Source organism: Bombina bombina, chromosome 1 (assembly GCF_027579735.1).
Source record: "Bombina bombina isolate aBomBom1 chromosome 1, aBomBom1.pri, whole genome shotgun sequence".
In the NCBI taxonomy this organism is placed as follows: domain Eukaryota; kingdom Metazoa; phylum Chordata; class Amphibia; order Anura; family Bombinatoridae; genus Bombina; species Bombina bombina.
The window spans coordinates 1,251,865,612-1,251,888,658 of record NC_069499.1 but is presented as its reverse complement, the minus strand read 5'-3'; the positions used below and the strand labels follow the sequence as shown (position 1 = coordinate 1,251,888,658).

Genomic DNA, 23,047 nt, shown 5'->3' with positions numbered 1-23,047 from the left:
AATGAAATATAAGTTTTTTTAGGGCATAGCTATGGGCCAAGAAAATATGTTTGAGTCATGAATGATGCCACTACTAACAGCCTTTTACATTCCAACTAAAAATCTAATAAGCACAAATACCTGTAAGGTAGCAGTGTATTTAATTATTTTTTAACTTGAGAAACACAGATGATAACCCTATACATTCTATTACTTATAACCTACAATTTAGGAATGTCTCTGCTGTAACCCGTTTATTTGAGAACTGATGTTTGCCGTTTACTTTGCAGTTAGTCTCTCTCTCTCTCTCTCTCTCTCTCTCTCTCTCTCTCTCTCTCTCTCTCTATATATTGTAGATGTATTACTTTTTTTTACACACATGCGTTATGAATTCATTGTTTAAAATTGTTATATTGCCATAATTATATGTAGTTATGAAAACACAATTGCATTGACATAAAACAAATGTCACAAACTAAATTTACTATGCGTAAATTTCATCATAAAATTTCGTTCTAGTTCACCCACCCTCCAAAGTATGATCATGATCTCATTAACGTTACTCTGCTAATCTATAATAATTTTAGGTAAATGACACTTGCCACACTCAACATGGCGATCTGATAGCACTATCAACGTGAAAAAAAGACCGCTTTCTATTGGATGCACAGACCACGCCCTAATGTCAGTGGAAAACCCGGAAGCTCTTAGGTGACATTAGTGAACACATTCACGTTACATGATGAAGTATCTGCCCTTTCTCAAACCGCAGCACATAAAGCGTGTAGCAGCTTTGGTACAACCCTTGAACCCTGGGTGGTGCGGTTTTGGCAGGGCGCCCCATCCCCTCCTCCAGTCCCTAGTGTCATTAAGGTACCCTGTCAGGCAGGGCTGCTGCATGATATCCGCCATGGAGGACATGCTTAGCAAGTCTGTGCCCCCTCTGCCACCCTATGAGACCAAAGAAAAAACCCCACCACCCCCTGATGAGCAGAGCCTACAGTTCATGCAGTATTACGGGGGTTTAGACAAAGGGCAGAGGGTAACCTTTCTAGGCAAGCTGGCTACTGACTTTGGAGCTGATCATGCCCAAGTTGCAGAGCTCAGCAGCAAAGTGATCCAAGCACAATACAAGAGGGACATGGGCACAGTGCTACAAGTGGAGGACAGGTTGAGGTATTCTCTTACTCCCCAGTACAAAGTGCTCTTCAGTCATATCAGTAAATTGGAAGGGGGAGTGAAATTCTTGGTGGATCTGAGAGCTGATATTGTAGAGAGTGTTGGAAGTAAGCTGGCAGACGGTCCTCATATTAGGGTAAGCTAATTTGCAAATGTTTTTTATTTTATTTTTTGCAGTTTGTAATTCTAAATAAACAAAAAAAAAACCCCATTTTTTATTGCCTTTACGGGCATGTTAAAATGTTGTATGCATTGTTTTTTATTCTTGTAAAACATGGCACTGTCCATCAGTGGACCAAGAAGAATTGTGTTTACTCTGAGTCACTAGCCCCAAGGGTTCAGTTGTGTGTCGAAATTGGCTTTATCTTTGCTTCATAATCAAAATAAACTTTATGTCCTTAATTGCACTCTTTCATATACATGATACACATTGATAAACTTACATTTTTAGAGTGTATTGTTATTGTAGTGGTAGAACCACATATACCTTCCAATAAGCTTAAAGAGACACAACTAAAAAAAAAATCTGTCATGATTCAGATAGAGCATACAATTTTAAATAACTTTCTATTTTACTTCTATTAGAAAATGTCCATCATTCTCTTGGTATCTTTTATTAAAGGAGCCACAATGCACTACTTGGGGCTAGCTGAGAACATCTGGTGAGCCACTGACAAGAGGCATATATGTTCAGTCACCAATCAGCAGCTAGCTCCCAGTGGTGCATTGTTGACCCTGAGCCTACTTAGTTATGCTTTTCAACAAATGATACCAAGAGATCTAAGCAAATTATAAAGTTGTTTAAAGGACCACTAAACACAGCAAAATATCATAACCAATAAATGCATAATAAACAGACAATGCAAAAGCAATTTTAATTTCAAATTAGTAGATAATTTTTTTTCCTGACAAATGTCATTTAGTTACATTTTCCTTCCTAATGTATCATGTGACAGCCATCAGCTAATCACAAAATGCAAAAAAGCTCAGTAGGAGTTAGTGCCTCAAAAAGTGTGTACATTTAAAAAAAGATTGTGCACATTTAGATAGTGGAAGTGAAATGGAAATGTGATTAAAAATCGTGCGCTCTATCTGTATTGTGAAAGTTACATTTTTACTTGACTGTCTCTTTAAAATTGCACTAATGAAAGTTTTTAATTTTTCCTTTACTATCTCTTTAACTGACACGAAGTTGCATTGCATGAACAACTGCTTGTTTCGAAGTCCCATAGTATATAACAATGTCATGGGTGATGGTTCCAGGCAGATGACTTTTAAGATCATGTATCTATTAAATTGACCTAATTTCCTTTAAACATGTTTGTTTGCATTCTTCCAGCAGGCACCAAACTAATTTTACTAACGGATGAACCCTTTAAATCACTTTCATACATTTAAATGTTGAATTTGGGGTTTAAACTTGAATATCATGCTTTCCCAAAGATTTCCATTTAGGGTAAAAAAATTTTTGAACTTGTGCACCTTATAAAAAAAATGAATAATTTCTGACCAGCAGTATTTCTTTCCAAAATAACTTGGCAGCAGATTCTGTTTACTGTCTCTATTTTGGAATGAAAATATTTTTTAACCCCTTCCTGCCCAGACTTATTTGTCTACATAGGAACAAAGTTCAGATGTAAACCAATAAGTTAAAAAGTGAAATTACGCAATCGTTCATGCGATCGCGTGATTTTTAAAATGGGATTGTGTCTGGGGGGAGTGCCTATGTTGCTAGGCACGCCCTCCAGCCCGCCATCCCATTCAGTACAGCCAAAAGACTTGGACGTTCTATGCCATCCTAAGGACGTTAAAGCCCAGTGCGGTTAGGACGATATAGAATGTCCTAAGGGCGGGAAGGGGTTAATGCCTAATAATGCCAAAATAATGTGAAGTTGGTTTTAAATATAAGCTTCCTTTCAATTAAGGATTGAGTTCATATCTATGTAAAATACACTTTTTCAAACATTACTTACACACAATACAATTATATATGTACTAGAGATTCAGACATCCAAGTCTCAAAAAAGAGACTTGGTGGGGGGGGGGGAGTTCTGGCCTATACCAACTAAAAAAAAATGTTCTGTTGCCTTTTAAACCCTTCTGTAACAAGAATTTCAGAGAACTTGCCCAAAATAACAGAGAATTTGTAGCATTTTTTTCTATCATTCCATTTAAAGTGAATGCTAATTTTGATGCTAAAGTGCCCGGTTTTTAAAAATTCGATTAAAAACAGGGGCACTTTAATTCATCAAAATTTACATTTCACTCCTGTTGATAAATCAAAACTTACCTTTTAATCTTCACAGCAGCTCCAGCTTCCTCCACCCGTCGCAAAGCCTCTTCCTAGGTCTAAAATGAGGAATCCGGCTTCCTCCAATCACGGCATTGAATCAGACACTGATTCCCCCGGGGGGAAGCCGTGATTGGAGGATGACCTATTCATCATTTCTGATGTCAGAAATGGCTTGCGATGATCGGAGGAAGCTGGAGCTGCTGTCAAGATTAAAAGGTAAGTATTTTTTCTCAACAGGAGTGAAATGTAAATTTTGATGAATTAAAGTGCCCCTGTTATTAATCGAATTTTTAAAAACCTGGGCACTTTAGCATCAAAATTGACATTTACTTTAAACTGAAATAGAGCAATGTTATTTTTTTTTTATTTACTTATCAAAAGCTGTATATCTTTCTTAAGTAGACAACTCAAAGTACTGATCTAGACCCATTTTGGTATAATTCATGCCACCATTTTGCCGCTAAATACAATCATATAAAATTAAAAAAAAATCATTAACTTTTTCACAAACTTTGGGTTTCTTACTGAAATTATTTACATACCGCTTGTGCAATCAATAACACAAATGATTGTAAAAGCTTCTTTGGGATCCCCTTTATTTGGAAATAGCAGATATGCATGGCTTTGCTTTTGTTCTTTTGGCAATTAGAAGGTCTCTAATTGCAAATGTGCACCACACTTCTAAAATTTCTTTCAGGGACGGGATTAATTAACTAGTTAGTAAAGGTAATAATATTGTAATGCAGGGATAACCCTCCCTTCTCCCTGTTCCCTTTTAGACAGCTGTCTTTCCCCTACCCCCTACTCTCATTCCCATCATGTTAGGTACTGGCAGACAGTCTGCCAGTGTTCTGTCGAGAACTCAATTTCCTCAAAAACTCCAATGTGACCTCACTTCCGGTAAGTCTTCTATTTTTTCACTATCTGTTTTGCCTGTCTTGGGGGCGCACCGCTAATCCTCTGGCATACACCCCAAGTAAACTTTGGGGAATGAGGTTTACAAGGGGGGCTTCGCCCACCTTTAACCCTCCAGACGGAGGCAAAATAGATAGTGAATCCTGTCACTCACTGAGACACAGACCAATCAGATGTATGGAATCACCTGAAGTGACGTCAGATTAGAGTATTGGAGTTCTCCATAGAACACCAGCATGCAGTCAAGGGCTTTTTTTTTTCCTTCCTCTTAAAGTGATGGTACATTTCATACTGTAAGAATGTTGCAATGAAAAATATATTAGTTTTCAACTTTTCAAGTAAAACACATAACATATTTTTTTTTTTTTAAAGTGTATGTATTTTTTATAGTAAAAGATTTATAATCCAAGTTTGGTATTGTCTGTTCCTCCACCCCCTTCATTTGCTATTTTGGCTGGGCTGTGATGAATAGAGCAGTCCCACCCACTCACTACATAGGCTTTCTAAGGGCTTAAAAAGGGCTGGACTTCAAAATTTTCATATGACATACATGTTGATTGGATGTTCACAGAAATTGTCAGACAAAAAAAGTTTTCATCAAAGTGGGCCGGCTTTACATTGCAATAGAAGCAATACTATGTGAACTAATGTAACACTTTCACAAATGGATTAAAAACAGAAAAGGTACACATACTTTTTTAATGGCAAAGATTACATATATGGCATTTATTTGTAAACGTTTACCATCACTTTAATTCTCTCCCTACCTTCCCCTAGTGGTTGCCATCCTAGGTAGCTGGCAGCTGTCTGCAAGTGCCCAGTTTATATTTATTTATTTTTTAAATGTATTTATTTTTCTTTGTGTTTCCCCCCCCACCTTCCTCCTTACTGCAATAGTTATATAGGGCGTCCACACCCCCTATTCCACCCTTTTTCTATAGTGTAGGGTCCCATCCCTCCCTCTCCCTTCAAAAAAATGTTCTGTAGCATAAGGTCCCTCCCCCCCTCCACTGCTGGGTCACCTACCTGTCTTCCCTCTTCCCTCCCACACCTTCCACCGGCACCAACAGAGAATGTTGCAGACTGTCTGTAACCATCTGTCAATCTGCCTTCATATGGTAACGGAGCACTGATCAAGCTTCATTAGCACATGAGAGCAGATGCTGGATTATTGATGCATATCTACGTTATGCTGGACTGTGGACCACCTGATGTAGATCTTTGTTTATTTGGTCCAAGTATTTTGTACTTTTAAAACAGTGACAATCCATTATCAGATTTTTTTATTTATTATTATTATTTTTTTTTTCTTCCTCTCATTGACTTTCTGCCCTATGGTTTAAAATATTTCTTAAATTACACAGTCATTAAAGTGAAAAAATTACATGCTTTCATTCATTATAGCAAGTAATTGTATCACTGTCAACCCTGTAGCTCTGTGTTTAACCTTCGCCAAGGGGTTAAACGCATAGGTGATGTGAAAGGAAGAGAGTTGGCGCTTACTATGATTCCTAAATGCCTAGCGGAAACAAAACTACTACTCCTCAGTAGTTTGGGTTAAAAATAGATTGTACAAATGGGGATTACCACTGGCGCTTATAAGGTAATAAGCTAGGATTTATACTACCGTAACAAAGTGTGTATTGTATAAAGAATTATCTTGCGTGGGTCAAATGTGTTTAAGTCTCTAAAAGGTTTGTAAAATAAGTGAATAAATATTTGTAGATAAAATATCTATAGAGGTGTATCAATGTATTCAATAGATAAGTCTGTATATGCAGGCAATATAACTGGTGTCCGTAAAATAAGGAGATAGATGTGATAGATAAGTCTGTATATACAGACAATATAAATGGTGTCTGTAAAATAAGGAGATAGATATGATAGCTAAAAATACCTTATTTAATTATCTTAAAACATATAAAAAGCAATAACATATGATTAGAACATAGGGACGTCTCCCTATAAGGATGTTAGTATATAGTCACTTGGCCTTACAAGAGTTTAAGGCAATGAGAAGTTAAAACTTGATCGATATCGCTACTTTTAGGTGTGTAACAGTCATATTATGCAAACCGTAAGGTACCTTACAAATGTCCGTTGAAGATCGGAGACACTTCTGAGCTGGTGTACCGCTTCTTTGAGCGTCCTTGTGTGTCGTACCCTTTTGCGGCTTGATACAAAAACACAAGCCTCCGATGCTATTGGTTGTTGGAAATCACACCTCTCTTTTGATAGGCTGTGAGGGTGCACGCTGGATTTTATGCGTGTGAAGGTATTAGCTGGTATTTAACGAGATGTTTGGATGCAGCTGTTTGGATTCTGCTTCGGCAAGCTTAAGCAAAGAAACTTGCAATATTAGGAATCCGCTGTTGTAGTAATGAAGTTTTATATTCAGTCGTTAGCTGATCAGATCCTTGCTCCTCAACTGTGGCTTTTGCTCCTAAATCATAGAAATTAAAGAGTCCACTTGAGGGGCTGGATCGCAGCTTATAAGTGTAGAATGAATGTAGGTATATCCAAATGTTAGCGAAAGAAATCCAGCAAACCTCCCAGGCGTAAATTCAAATGTTAAATTTATTGGAAAAACCATGCAAAGTAAAAAAAGTAAAATACCAAAATAGTCCCAGCAACCTGGAACAAAATAAGGAATCGTCCTACGCGTTTCAGTAAATAGTATTAGCCTTATTCATGGACATATTTTGCTCCTCACAAACAAGCCTATTTAAACTCACCCTTGTCATCAGGTGTGTAGGCTCCAGGTACTAATTTTAAAGGGACAGACTTTTAACATCAATTGAATTAAAGACAGACACACCATTGTGAGTCTTTCATTTAAAGAAATAGTGTCAGAATACTCTGTTAAGCCCAAATAATATATATCAATTGTAAACAGCAAAGAAATAATAATATAAATATACACTGTCACACAAACTCAGTTAGACATAACTATTCATGTCTAACTGAGTTTGTGTAACAGTGTATATTTATATTATTATTTCTTTGCTGTTTACAATTGATATATATTATTTGGGCTTAACAGAGTATTCTGACACTATTTCTTTAAATGAAAGGCTCACAATGGTGTGTCTGTCTTTAATTCAATTGATGTTAAAAGTCTGTCCCTTTAAAATTCGTACCTGGAGCCTACACACCTGATGACAAGGGTGAGTTTAAATAGGCTTGTTTGTGAGGAGCAAAATATGTCCATGAATAAGGCTAATACTATTTGCTGAAACGCGTAGGACGATTTCTTATTTTGTTCCAGGTTGCTGGGACTATTTTTGTATTTTACTTTTTTACTTTGCACGGTTTTTCCAATAAATTTAACATTTTGAATTTACGCCTGGGAGGTTTGCTGGATTTCTTTCGCTATTCATTGTTGTCTAACAACCAGCTTAAACCTCGGCGTATCCAGGACCAGAGGCGCACAGTACCCGGCTTACTGACCGACAGATGACGTCATCGCTGAACGCCTGAGCGCGTAAACAGGATTTTACAGAGACGGAAGCTGACCTTACCGCTTGGATTTGCTGCAGCAGTCAAAGGTGCTTTGTACCGGCTCGGGGACCCACGAAGTGGTGAACGATCCGGAGGCTGAATGGGCTGCTCAGAAGATGCAAAGAATAATAAGCGCTGGTGAGTTTTGACGATACCGTCTTACCTTTCTCTGAGGATTAATACTGCTGGGTTTACACCACAATTGTCTTGAGCTGTCTAAAGGGGGATTGTTTGTACTATATCCAAATGTTGAAGTACAAAGTTCTGGAGTAAATTCTACGCGTTTCACCCTCTGAGGGCTTTATCAAGATACTCCAGACAGGTTAGGTGCACCCTTATAAAGGTGATTCTTGCATTCTGATTGGTTAAATGATCAAGGCGGTTTGATAAATTCCATAAAGGCAACACCTTCTTCAATTTAAGGTGGACTTTAGGGTTATAATCATTTAGTCTATAAAGGAGGTATTTATAAGTCAAAGCTACATATATGATCTTCTAGACAATTGTCTTGCTATGCAACAGTTACAGCAATGATTAATAACGTATCTAATAAAAACAATTAAAATAAACAGATATGGGATGTCGGTATTAGTTCAAAACATCGACTAAGTACCAGGAATGTTGGATATGTTGAAAGTGTGTGTGTGTATATATGTATGCCCAAAGTCCATAAAAGTTTGAGTGATATCAAGGGCCGACCCATTGTATCCGGTATTGGTTCTTTGTTAGAACCTCTTTGTGACTGGCTGGATAAAATCCTTCAACCTTTTGTACAAGCTTTACCCAGCCATATCAGAGACACTACACACATTTTGAAACTACTTGATGATATTGAGTGGAAACAGGAGTACAGTTGGTTAACCATCGACGTGGTATCACTGTACTCCAGTATCCCTCATGACATGGGCCTGGAAGCTAAAAAAAAATTTTCTTTTAAAAGATCCAGGCATGTCTGATACAACTATTGACTATCTATTAAGGGTCACTCAATTTCTTCTGAAGCACAGCTATTTCCTCTTTGAGGGGGTGTTCTATCTACAAAAACAAGGCACAGCAATGGGGGCAAAATTTGCCCCCTCCTTTGCTAACCTATTCATGGGTTGGCTTGAACGAACATTCCTGTACAATGAGGAGAACCCCTTCAGAGAGGAAATAGTTGTCTTCAGGCGGTTTATAGACGATCTAATTTTCATTTGGGCATCTACGGAAAACAGAGCATCTAAATTTGTCAGATACCTCAATAATAGTGACAATGGCCTCAATTTCACCTTTGAATGGCATAAGACACAAGTGAATTTTCTGGATGTCACTCTAAGTGGAAATTGTACAGATAATAAGATTTATTCTACCCTCTATAGAAAACCGATTTCTGCTAACACTATCCTGCACAAAAAAAGTGCCCACCCTTCACACGTGTTTAAGGGAATTGCCAAAAGTCAATTCCTTAGGGCACGCAGGATTTGTAGCAAAGATCAGGATTTCCAGATAGAAATTACAAATATAAAGGAAAGACTAAAATCACGTGGGTATCCTACTAGAATGCTCAATCATCTGGCCAAAAAAACTTGGGAAGATGGTAGACCTTCTTTACATACCCAAGTATACAAGAATAGTGAAGACAAAGATCTTTCTTTCATCACTAAATACTCCTCAGACTATTCATCGATATGTGACATTGTGAAAAAATATTTCCCAATTTTATTGGGGGATAATTGCCTTAAAGAAACAGTTGAGAGAGGATTCAAGTGTGTGTATTCACGCAATCTAACTCTGGGTAACATTCTTGCACCCAGCCAATTACCAAACAAAACGAAAAGTGCTAGCTCATGGCTTCTTGTAAATGGTACATATAAATGTGGCAACCACAGATGCAAAGCATATGATTATGTGACTGAGGGCAGAGAATTTTACTCTTGTAAAACAGGTGAATCCTTCCTCACAAAAGGATGTGTAAAATGTTCTACCAGCTATGTAATATACCTTATTGAGTGTACAGAACACTCAAAACAGTATGTGGGTATGACCAGTCGGGATGTTAGAACTCGCATACGTGAACATTTAGGGTACATAAAATATGAAAAACCATGTTCAGCCCTATCGAGACACTTTTTGGAAGTCCATCAAAAGGATGTCTCATCTTTTAAATGGCGAGCAATAGAGGTGGTCACATTGCCTACAAGAGGGGGTGATAGGGATAACCTCCTTGCACGACAAGAAGTCTATTGGATTATGAAACTAAAAACCCAAATTCCACATGGTTTTAATTCAGAATATGACATAATCAATCATTGGAAATAAGTTGTATCACTTTAGACTGAATTACATTGAATTGTCCTTTATTCATTCATTTATTTTAATTTAAAGTAAGTTAAATTAAATAAATCTATTTATCTCTCTTAGTGGATAAATTGTTATTAATATTTTTGATTAATTTAGTGACAATTTGGTTTGCTTATTCGGTTCAATTCTATTGGAGGTTGATAACAGAGTGGGTTTTTGTATTTCTATATCCAATTAATATTTAGATTTATATCAAAGACGTTTAGATCCTACCTGTTACCTCTGTTGCCTTTACTTCCTGTTAATATCTATAAAAATAATATACTAATGTACAAGGACAATATATAATAATTTTGGATGTGATATAGTGGAATGTAATATGATATTTACATTTATAGACATAGTGAAGTCAGTTGATTTCCATAATATCCTTATATCACATTTATACTGTTTTTGTATTATGTTTTTTGTATATTATGTTTTTTGTGTAGTTACTCTCAGGAAGTCACTTTTTGTATAGTTACTCCCAGGAAGTCATTCTTTGATAAATTATCCTTGTGACTTACTACATTTAAACTTACCAATATACACACTTCCTATACCCTTGTATATATGCGCATACACATTCATATACCCATTACATGATATTTACTACACATTCACAGGTGATTGTTGTGTGTGTATATATACAGGCGTATATGCATTGTTTTGTTTATTAACACGTTTTGTATATTAAAATGTTATGTATTGTTGTATATAAACTTGCTTAAACTTTACATTACAGAACATTGCTGTCTTTTCATATACAATTAATATGTTTTTTGAAGTGTGTAATTAAGGTAATATACTATATTATATTGTATAATCCTCAACTTACATGTTCTAATTCAATGTGCTGTAACATATTCTCTCAAGTTTCATTATGGATTTAAGCCCTGTTCTTGAAAATTTTATATATGTATACATTTGCAATTGTACTATTGGTGTGGTAGGAGTTAATACTTTTTGGTAGGTGTGTTCACACCAACCAATTACCTCTTAGAGCATGCTTTTTAAACTTTGTCAGCTAGTGCACCCACAGGTTTATGAATACGGCACCCAGCCGAAACGCGTAAAACCTGTTAGTCCTACTCTAACATGTGTTTTTAATGGATGTATATCAATAAAGCCTTCTTATTTTACCTACCTCGGATTTGAATCACTTCTTCTAATTTATATATATATATATATATATATATATATATTTTAATAAACCTGGACCTAAAAATAAAATATATATATATATATATATATATGTATGTGTGTATGTATGTGTATATATATATATGTGTATATATATATATATATATATATATATATATATATATATATATACACATAAATCCGCATAAGTGAACATATAAATAGTGGAGAACAGACTTCACTAAAGGACAACTCGCAATTGGAATGCCACTAAATACTCAAGGGGGACATATGTGTGTTTCCACTCGTAATGGAAGAATTAGTAGAATTTATAAAAATATGGACATTTCTAATTCTAAATTTAATCCTAGGGGCTGAAGGGTCTGTAGTGTATATATGGTCTCAGATTCCATTCTAAGGAGTTCTACTTCTAGATTCCCTCCCCTCCAATTAGGTGTAATCTTTTTAATCACCCAAAATTTAAAGTCTGACAGATTATGTTTTTCTTTGAAATGCTGGTACAAATATGTATCTTTTTTTCCTTTTTCAATTGTCCAAAGATTTGTTTTTCGGATTCTTTCCCTAAGGGTTCTGGTTGTTTCTCCAATGTATTGTTTATTACATGTGCATTGGATCATATATATCACCCCTTTATCTTGGCATCTAATGGTGCAATCTATTTCGTATATTTTTCCTGTTTGTGTGGACATGTAGTTTTTTGTTTTACAACTATATTGGCAGGACTTGCATCCAAAGCAAGGAAAAAATCCCTTAATGTCATTACCTAATAAACTGATTTGTTTATTGTTATGATGCTCGGTCTTAAACTCACTCGGAGTCTTAAGGTTTTTCACTTTTCTATATAAGATATTGGGATAAGGAGAGACTTTATTGCCTATTATTGAATAATTTTGTACCAAATGCTAATGTTTGTTCACAATATTTTTCAGGGTTTTAAAGTCATCATTATAGTTAGTAATTAGTGGTACATTGATAATGGTGTTGTCTGGGACATTTAGTTTAGATCTTTCTTTATATTTAAGGAATTCATTCCTATCAGTTAGTTCTACATCTTTTTTGGCTTTGGTTACTACCTCTTTCTTATAGCCTTTCTCTAAGAATTTTCTTTCAAGGAAATCTGCTTGTTCCAAATAGTCAGTTATTTTAGAGCAATTTCTACGTAATCGGATACATTGTCCCTTAGGTACATTTTTCTTTCCATCTTCTCAGATGACAGCTTTCTGAATGTATTAGATTGTTAGCGTCTACTGTTTTGAAGTGTGTTTTTGTATTTAGTGAATTTTCAATTATTTCAATTTCTAAATCCAGAAATATTATCTTTGTTTTACTTATAGTGTTCGTGAAATTTAGACCTATCCTGTTATGATTCATATCATCTAGGAATTTATCTAAATGGGTGATGTCTCCACTCCATATCATCAGGATATCATCTATGTATCGTTTGTGTAGCACGAGGTTTGCGCCAAGCTCATGGTTCTGGATAAATTCTTGTTCCCAGTTGCCCATGAATAAATTGGCATAGCTTGGCGCAAACCTCGTGCCCATAGCTGTACCTGTTATCTGTAGGAAAATTTTTATATTAAAAGAAAAATAATTTTGATTCAGGATAAAAGAGATTCCATCTAGTATGAATTTGGCCTGATCCTTCTGTAGTGTTTTGTCATTTAGTAAAAAAAAATCTACTGCTTTTATACCGTAATTATGTTTGATGCTGGTATAAAGTGATGAAACATCACTGGTAATGAGATAATAATTATTTTGCCATACTAGTTTATCAAGAGTTTGTAGTACATCTGTCATATCTTTTAAGTATTATGGGAGAGTTTTGACATATTTCTGTAAAAATTTATCAATGTATTCTGAAAGATTGCATGTTAATGATCCGATACCAGAAATGATTGGTTTACCAGGCGGATTTTGTATGTCTTTATGTATTTTGGGGAGATAGTAGAAGATGGGTATTTTGGGGAATTTTGGTGATAGATATTTGAATTCTTTGATATTGATAATGCCTTTCTGTTTTGCTTCATCTAGTAGTAGATTCAATCTCTTAGAATATGTATTTGTTGGATCTGATTTAAATATAGTATAAGTGGTATGATCGTTGAGTAATCTATTGGATTCTTTTACATAATCTGTTTTATCTAAAATTGCAACTCCTTTATCTGCTTGTTTTATTACGATGTTTTTATTCTTTTGTAGACTTTGCATTGCTTGTTTTTCCTTTAAAGAAAGATTATATTTGACATGATTTTTTTAATTTGTATTTTGTATATCTTTTTGGACTAACTGTTCAAATAATTCTAGATTGCTTCCACGTTCATGTCTTGGATAGAAGTTAGATCTTTCTTTTAGATCTGTATGTATATAGCTTGGAGAGTGATTAGCATTAATGGTAGAATTAGATGGCATCTGGAAGTTTCTTTCAATGGGATTTTTGATAAAATATTTTTTTAAAGTTAATTTTCTGACGAATTGGCTTTCTGCCCTATGGTTGCAAATATTTCTTTAATTACACAGTCATTAAAGTGAAAACATGACATGCTTTCATTCATTATAGTAAGTAATTTTCTTCGCCAAGGGGTTAAACACATAGGTAACAATGATTGGGAGCCACAGAGAACTGCTGATCCTTAGAAGAAACTGCATCTGATGCAGTCAGCTGGGACTAGAGCTGCTGATTATCTGAGGAGCTGTTTTTGCTCCGGACCAGCTATTCTCTGTGGCTCCCAAGCTGTACTTAAAGGGATAATGCTTTATTACCCATTCCCCAATTTTGCATAACTAACATTGTTAAATTAATATACTTTTTACCTCTGTGATTACCTTGTATCTAAGCCTCTAAAGAGTGCTGACTCATAAATAACTCAGTAGAGAGCAAAATGTTAGCTATATGGCACACACAAACTAGCAATGCCTAGCTGTGAACAACTGTCAAAATGCACTAAGATAAGAGGCAGCCATCAAGGGCTTAGAAATTAGCATATGAGCCTACCTAGGTTTAGCATTCAACAAAGAATACCAAGAGAATAAAAGTAATGATTAAAGTAAATTGGAAAGTTGATTAAAATCGCATGCATATCTGAATCATGAAAGTTTTTTTAATTTTGACTAGACTGTCCCTTTAACCCCTTACCTTGTACAACACTGGTCGTTATGATCTTAAGGACCAGCGACCCTGTACATCGCTGCAGTCCTGGGCTTCTCTCTGCGAGTGGGGCACTGCAGAAATAGATTTGCAGAGTTGTAGACGCAGAGAGGGCTACTCTGTGGCACTCTCTGCATCGCACAGCGGTGGTGCCGATCGTTGGTGGGTGGGAGCGGGACCGCTACGCCACGCAACAAGTTAGGGGAAAAAAATAAGTGCTGGTTACACCAGGAAGTGAGGGGGAAGGCGGGAGGAAGGGGATCCAATGTGGGTTCCATTGATGGAAAGGGATCTGGGAGGGGGGTAGGATAATGAGGGGGGCAGGGTAATGAGGGGGGCAGCTACACTTCAGAAACAAAAAGGGATTTTTAAAAAAAAAGAAAAAGCCTAATTTGCTGCAAACTGAGTACTGGCCAACAGCTGCCAGTACCTAAGATGGTGGCAAAAAGGTAGAGGGGGGAGGCTTAGAGAGCTGTTTGGGGGGATCAGGGAGGTTGGGAAGTAAGGGGGATAATACACTAAAGAACCCCCCCAAAAAAGCAGCCTTTTATTTTAGTACTGGCAGACTTTCTGCCAGTACTTAAGATGAGGTTGTCCTTTGGGGGGTGGGGGAGGGAAGAGAGCTGTTTGAGAGGGGTCAGGGAGTGATCAGGGGGTTGGATGTGTCAGGTGGGAGGCTGATCTCTACACTAATAAAAGCTAAAACTAACCCTACAAGCTACCTAATTAACCCCTTCTTTTTTCTGTTTTATTGCAGGCAATGTCAATTTGATAAATGATCAAAAACAGCATCTTAGAATTTACTGTACTGTTTTCAGCAATTAAACATTTCTAGCCACTTGAGAAATTAAAATTGGGTACACAAAGCACACATTTGCAGACAGTACACCCCTTGGTGCATCAAATGAGGGGCTACAAGTATTTCTAGCATGAATTTGGGATGCACAGCAATTAATGGAATAAGTTGCATTCCTTAGAAAAAATAAATAAATAATTCTAAGCAAAGAGCCATATTCCACTTATTATTACATTGTCTATTTTTGTGCTAGCAATACATGTAGCCCCTCATTTGATGCACCAAGGGGTGTACTTTCCAAAAATGAAATGTGTACTTTATTTCATGTATCTTAGTTTCCCAGGTTTCTACTGCTGTATGATTGCAGACATAACCCATAAAAGTTGAAAGGCTATTTTTTTAGACGATTTCAAGATTGCCATGTCTGCAATTTCAACAGTTCTAGCCACTTGGAAAATTAAAATATGGTACACAAAGCACACATTTGTAGAAAGTACACCATTTGGCGCATTAAATGGGGGGCTACATGTATCTCTAGCACATAATTGAGGTGCATAACAATTAATGGAATATGTTGCTTTGCATAAAAAAAGATATACGGTATATATTTTTAGCAAAGAGACATATTCCACTTATTACATTGTCTATTTTTGTGCTAGCAATACATGTGGCCCCTCATTTGATGCGGCTTGGTGTGTACTTCCTAGAAATATTTAGTTTTTATACCATATGCATCATCAGTGAAGGAATTAAAGTCTGAGTTAATAGAGAACTGAGATGCTTAGCCGTAATTAGCATTTCTCTACCATTTATTAATTTGTAATCACATTATAAAGGTGATCATGGGATTACAAATATAATATCTGTCCGTATCTTTAAAGGAAATGCAACATTTCTCAGATAGGGGATCACTGCAGTAACGCTGGTTACCACGGTGATCATTTAGCTATAATACATAAACCAATACTTATTTTTAAAAAATAAAGAACTTTATTTTTATAAAATGTATTTTGGGGGTCTCTAGGCAATTTTGATATTTATTTATGTACCTTTAGAGACCCCCAAATCCTTCCTTTTTTTAATTTTATTTTTTTAACTTTTTTATTATACACCCCAAAGACTTATACCATTAGAAAGTGTAAACGATTACCTTTCCAATGGTGTCTGTAGCTGCTTAGATGCCTGAGACACAGGCTTAAGCAGCATGCCCCCATCTCGCTATAACTGACAATGGTCACTTTTAATAACCCCTTAGTGACCAGACCACTTCATTTGTTGACCGTTTTGGACCAGGGCTATTTTTAAATTTCTGAGGTGTTTGTGTTTAGCTGTAATTTTCCTCTTACTCATTTACTGTACCCATACATATATACCGTTTTTTGTCACCATTAAATGGACTTTCTAAAGATGCCATTATTTTCGTCATATCTTATAATTTACTATAAAAAAATATAAAATATGATGAAAAAAACACACTTTTTCTAATTTTGACCCCCAAAAATCTGTTACACATCTACAACCACCAAAAAACACCCATGCTAAATAGTTTCTAAATGTTGTCCTGAGTTTAGAAATACCCAATGTTTACATGTTCTTTGCTTTTTTTGTAAGGTATAGGGCAATATGTACAAGTAGTACTTTTCTATTTCCAAACCATTTTTTTTTTTTTCCAAAATTAGCGATAGTTACATTGGAACACATCTGTCAGGAATCCCTGAATAACCTTTCACGTGTATATATTTTTTAAAAGAAGACAACCTAAGGTATTAAACTTGGGGTATTTTGACTCTTTTTATGCAACCATTTTATCACCAATCTATGCCAAAGTTTAAAGAAAAAAAAAGTGCTGATTTTTGACAAAATAGTAATTTAAGAATACATTTACTGAGAACGTTAAGGGTTACTGCCAAATAACACTCCAATATGTGTTCAGCAACATCTTCTGAGTACAGTGATACCACCTATGTATAGGTGCGTTGGGTTCTCTGGGTGCTAAAAGGCCTTATTTTTATTTTCCAACTTTGAATTTTCACATCTGTCATCCATGTCTTATTTTGGACATTTTTTAAGCTGGCCAATGTAATTTACCCCCATCAAACCATATATTTTTGAAAAGTACACCCTAGGGCAGGGGTTGCCAACCCTTCGGACCTTAGGGACCACTAAACTCACAATTTTGATATATATATTTTTTTTTTTTTAAGAAGAACAGTATGTCCTAGCCGACACACACACATACCTATCCTAGGATAGTTAATCAATCCTGCAATGAAGTTACATGAACAAGGTACGATTATCCCAAGGTGACAGTTACCCCCACCCCAGAGAAAACCCTAATATATAGCATATATCAGATGAAATTAATGTATTAATATGTGCAATTGCTCAAACATAAGTGACAGAAATAAATGACTAATCGCCAAATAACAAACCTATACAATTAAAAACTAACAACCAATGACCATTGGGTCCTGTATAATGATACCCATAAAAAATTGTCATTTATTTCTGTCACTTATGTTTGAGGGATTGCACATATTAATACATTTATTTCATCTGATATATGCTATATATTAGGGTTATCTCTGGGATGGGGGTACCTGAACCTTGGGATAATCGTACCTTGTTAATGTAACTTCATTGCAAGATTGATTAACTATCCTAGGACATACTGTTCTTAATTATATATATATATATATATATATATATATATATATATATATATATATATATATATATATATATATATATATATATATATATATATATATATATAATATTTTTTTTTTTCTATGTCTCCTGGCACCTTTGGTTATTTCACTTAGTTAACCAAGGTTACACTAATATATATATATAGGTTTAGGTGAGCTGACGCATCGCCTTTTTTGCACATAGTTTTTATATATATATATATATATATATATATATATATATATATATATATATATATATATATATATATATATACATACACACTGTACATAACTAGTATAACCATAGCTAAGTTTACATTATGTATATATTTACACATTTTTAAGAATTATTTTTTGGAACTAACTAACCGAATGACAGAGCTGAGAGAATACTTCCAAATGACAGATGAAGGGTGAGTACCAACTTTTGAGCTGGAAACAGATAGACAGAAAGTGGTGAAAAAAAAGAATTGGGTTTAAAAGGACTACAAGACTTCCAAGTTACCTCCCCATTTAGGAATTATTCAAAACTACTTATCATCATGGACAGACATTGGAGTCATAAATTAAGTTTATATCAGAAAGCTCTCAATATGGATGGGAGCTAACCACGACTGATGTTACAGGCAATTACTATAATACTGGTGGTATATATATACTCCTTTGTATGGAACTGATTTTATTTGCACTTGCACTTTATTACACTTGCATTGTATTTATTTTTTGTGGTATAGAATTTTTTTGCACAAGTCACTTGATTAGTCTTATCATTATAGTGCTATCTGTGTATGGGATTAGTTAGATTTTCAATTATAATTTTGTTGTCTCTGTTTTCTTACATTGTACAATGACAATAAAACTAATCTAATCTGCTGGTTGGCAGGTACTGGAATTCAGGTGGAATGGCTCTATGTGCAGGAAAATTATTAGAATGAAAAATAATTAATATTGAATAATAAAAAAAAAAGATGGAGAGGTGGAAGACAAACGGTTATGTAAGTCCATCTGAATTAGGAAAACTACTACAAAGAGACAGGTAAAGGGAAGAAAATAAATGAAATATAAGAGAATTTTTTTTTGAGATTTTCTTTTTTTAGATACTTTAATTCCACTATTTCAAGCCAAGAATATACCAACCTTTAATGGGATTGGGTGACCCGGGAGCCCCTAATGAAAGGCCAAGGAATATAAATAAGGACTAGTGGGACTAAAAAATTTTGGTATTAATGTTAAAAACGAATGATAAAAAGCCAATACTGAATAAAAAATGAATAAAATGTCAACTCTAATTGATTAGACTAGAGAATGACTATATTTATTTGTACAAATTATTAAAAAGTAATAGAGCAATACAATGTGGTCAATGTAATACAAAAAATAAATTATAAGCATGGATCCATGTTACAACACAATGTTAAAATAATGAATACGAACACATGAATTCAATTAAAAGTAGTGTTGCTCAATATACAAATGATAAATGTTAATCACAGTACAGAAACGGTAACTGGTGACAAAGGTACAAATATATTAATGTTCCTATGTTCTCAAATAGATATAAAAGTTTTTTAATCCTCTGATAAGTTTATGTGGTGATCCCGTTGAAAATAGTGATATCTCCAAAAAGTGCAAAAACAAAATGTGAGAAGTAAAAGGCAAAAACGAAATTGATAACTTAAAAAATAAATCACTCAAACATTGTGATGCAGATGGTAATAAGTGATAAAAGGGAAATAATTGTTGAAAAAATGTATGTGAAAAATAAAGTAATGAAAAAAATAAAAAAAAGCTAATAGTAGTTGTGCTGAAGTAAATAGTATCTCTAATGATCCTCCACAACTACTATTAGCTCTTCTAATTGGGATATACACCATTCCCAATTTTTGCATTTTTTTTATTTTTTCACGGGTCACCCAATCCCATTACTTATCTCATTTAAGGAAAGCTAGGTTTCCTTTGTTCCCAGGAGCCATTAGGAATAATCGTTTTGAGCGCTGTGAGATACCAAATAAATAATATACCAACCTTTGCTGGTTTTAGAATGGAAGCATCTTCCTCTGAGCAGCTCGCGTTCGTGAGGAGTTAAAAATACAGTCTAGCTACGAAAGCTTCTTAGTACTACACAATGTGCGTAGGGAGATTGTAATTTAACTCCGTCGGTTTTCACTGATGTCCAGCCAGGCACTGTAGGGAGTTGCAACGCGACTGGGGTGACACCATCAGAGGAGATTAATTCATGCTTGATGGTGTCACGGACCACCAACATCTTCTCGCGGACCTCTGGTTGGCAACCGCTGCCCTAGAGTATTTGAAATGCTGGTATTTTAACACTATCAGTGCACTAATTCAACCAACAGTTTTTGTCAAACTATTGGGCAGTCATTTGTTTGTGTTATTTTTCACACAAAATACTTTAGGCATGGATTCTCAGCTCCTGTTATGTGTTACTGCCAAAGAAGACGCCAATATGTGTTCAGCAACATCTCCTGAGTACAGTCATACCACCTATTCATAGGTTTGTTGGCTTGTTTGGGGGGTGCAATGCCAAACTTCTGATTGTTATTTTTTTTTTTTCACATATAACATCTTCTTTGCCTATCCTCTTTTTGGGGGCCTTTTTACATACCCCATGAATGTGCATATATTTGAAAAGTTGACACCTCAATGTATTGTATATGGAGTATTTTGACGCCTTTGATGCAACTGTTTTAGTCCAAAAACATGGAGAAAGTGTATGCTGGTAATTTTTTAATTTTTATATTTACACACACATTGCTTTTTGACTATGATTTAGGAGAGACTGTTGTAAAGTTATTGCAAAAAAAAACCTACTCCAGGTTGTTTTCTGCAAGACCTCCTGAGTACACCTATGCCCCCCATGGGAAGGTCCAGTTACAATTGTATGACTTGTAATTTGAGTTGAAAGTGAGGGTATTTCTTCTGATAGGCCTATCTTTAGTTTGGGGTCTATTGCATACCCCAGTTTTATTTATTGCCATGAAAGTGTATATTTCTCCTGTTAAGTGTGGTCAGTCCACGGGTCATCATTACTTCTGGGATATTATCTCCTCCCCTACAGGAAGTGCAAGAGGATTCACCCAGCAGAGCTGCTATATAGCTCCTCCCCTCTACGTCACCTCCAGTCATTCTCTTGCACCCAACGAATAGATAGGATGTGTGAGAGGACTGTGGTGATTTAATTAGTTTATTACCTTCAATCAAAAGTTTGTTATTTTATAATAGCACCGGAGTGTGTTATTCATTCTCTGGTAGAATTTGAAGAAGAATCTACCTGAGTTTTTTCTATGATTTTAGCCGGAGTAGTTAAGATCATATTGCTGTTTCTCGGCCATCTGAGGAGAGGTAAACTTCAGATCAGGGGACAGCGGGCAGATTAATCTGCAAAGAGGTATGTAGCAGTTTGTTATTTTCTGACATGGAATTGATGAGAAAATCCTGCCATACCATTATAATGTAAACTCAGCCTTAAATGCAGTAGATGTAGCTGGTATCAGGCTGTCATGTATGTATATTTTACACTTCAGTATTCTGGGGAATGGTACTTCACTGGTTTTATACTGTATGCATAGATTTTACCTAATTTGCAGGGACTTGCAATAGGTTTTAAATAACAATTGATTTATTGAGGTTAAACGTTTTTTTGCTGGCATGTAAAAACGTTTATTTCTCTGAGGTACTGGGTGAAAAAATGTTGTGGGCACTATTTTTTCCACTTGGCAATAGTTTTGTTTAATCTAAAGCAGTTCACTGATCTCTCTCACTGTTATGTGTGAGGGGGAGGGGCCATTTTGGCGCTTTTACTACGCATCAAAAAATTCAGTCAGAGGTTCATTTTCTTCCTGCATGATCCGGTTCATCTCTTCAGAACTCAGGGATCTTCAAAGCCCTTTTTTGAGGGAGGTAATCATCACAGCAGAGCTGTGAAGAGTGTAGCTGACTGTGATAAAAAACGTTTATTTGTGTATTTTTTTCTGCTGACAGGGTTAGTTATCCTTTGCTAATGGGAACAATCCTTTGCTAAAATTGTATATTTCTTACAAAGATTTGATGCTATAACTTAATTATTTTCAACTGTCATAATTTTTTCTGTGCTTCTTATAGGCACAGTTCGTTTTCATACAATTGTAAATTACTTGAAAAAGCATTTCCAAGTTGCTAGTTAATTGCTAGTGTGTTAAACATGTCTGATTCAGAGGAAGATACATGTGTTATATGTACTAATGCCAAAGTGGAGCCCAATAGAAGTTTATGTACTAACTGTATTGATGCTACTTTAAATAAAAGTCAATCTGTACAAATTGAACATATTTCACCAGACAACGAGGGGAGAGTTATGCCGACTAACTCGCCTCACGTGTCAGTACCTGCATCTCCCGCTCGGGAGGTGCGTGATATTGTAGCGCCGAGTACATCTGGGCGGCCATTTCAAATCACATTACAGGATATGGCTACTGTTATGACTGAAGTTTTGGCTAAATTACCTGAACTTAGAGGCAAGCGTGATCACTCTGGGGTGAGAACAGAGTGCGCTGATAATATTAGGGCCATGTCAGACACTGCGTCACAGGCGGCAGAACATGAGGACGGAGAACTTCATTCTGTGGGTGACGGTTCTGATCCAAATAGATTGGATTCAGATATTTTAAATTTAAGCTGGAAAACCTCCGTGTATTACTAGGGGAGGTGTTAGCGGCTCTGAATGATTGTAACACAGTTGCAATACCAGAAAAAATGTGTAGGTTGGATAAATATTTTGCGGTACCGGCGAGTACTGATGTTTTTCCTATACCTAAGAGACTTACTGAAATTGTTACTAAGGAGTGGGATAGACCCGGTGTGCCGTTCTCACCCCCTCCGATATTTAGAAAAATGTTTCCAATAGACGCCACCACACGGGACTTATGGCAAACGGTCCCTAAGGTGGAGGGAGCAGTTTCTACTTTAGCTAAGCGTACCACTATCCCGGTGGAGGATAGCTGTGCCTTTTCAGATCCAATGGATAAAAAATTAGAGGGTTACCTTAAGAAAATGTTTGTTCA

General features: G+C 35.7%; 1 protein-coding gene across 1 annotated transcript in view; it reads left to right on the top strand.

Annotated features, from left to right (window-relative positions):
• Positions 1 to 691: 691 nt before the first annotated feature.
• MLYCD (malonyl-CoA decarboxylase) overlaps positions 692 to 23,047 on the top strand; it is a 558,150-nt gene continuing 535,794 nt past the window's right edge. The window contains 1 exon segment of the mRNA XM_053700801.1: positions 692 to 1,294. Coding sequence (XP_053556776.1) covers positions 719 to 1,294 — 576 coding nt within the window. The 5' untranslated portion in view covers positions 692 to 718.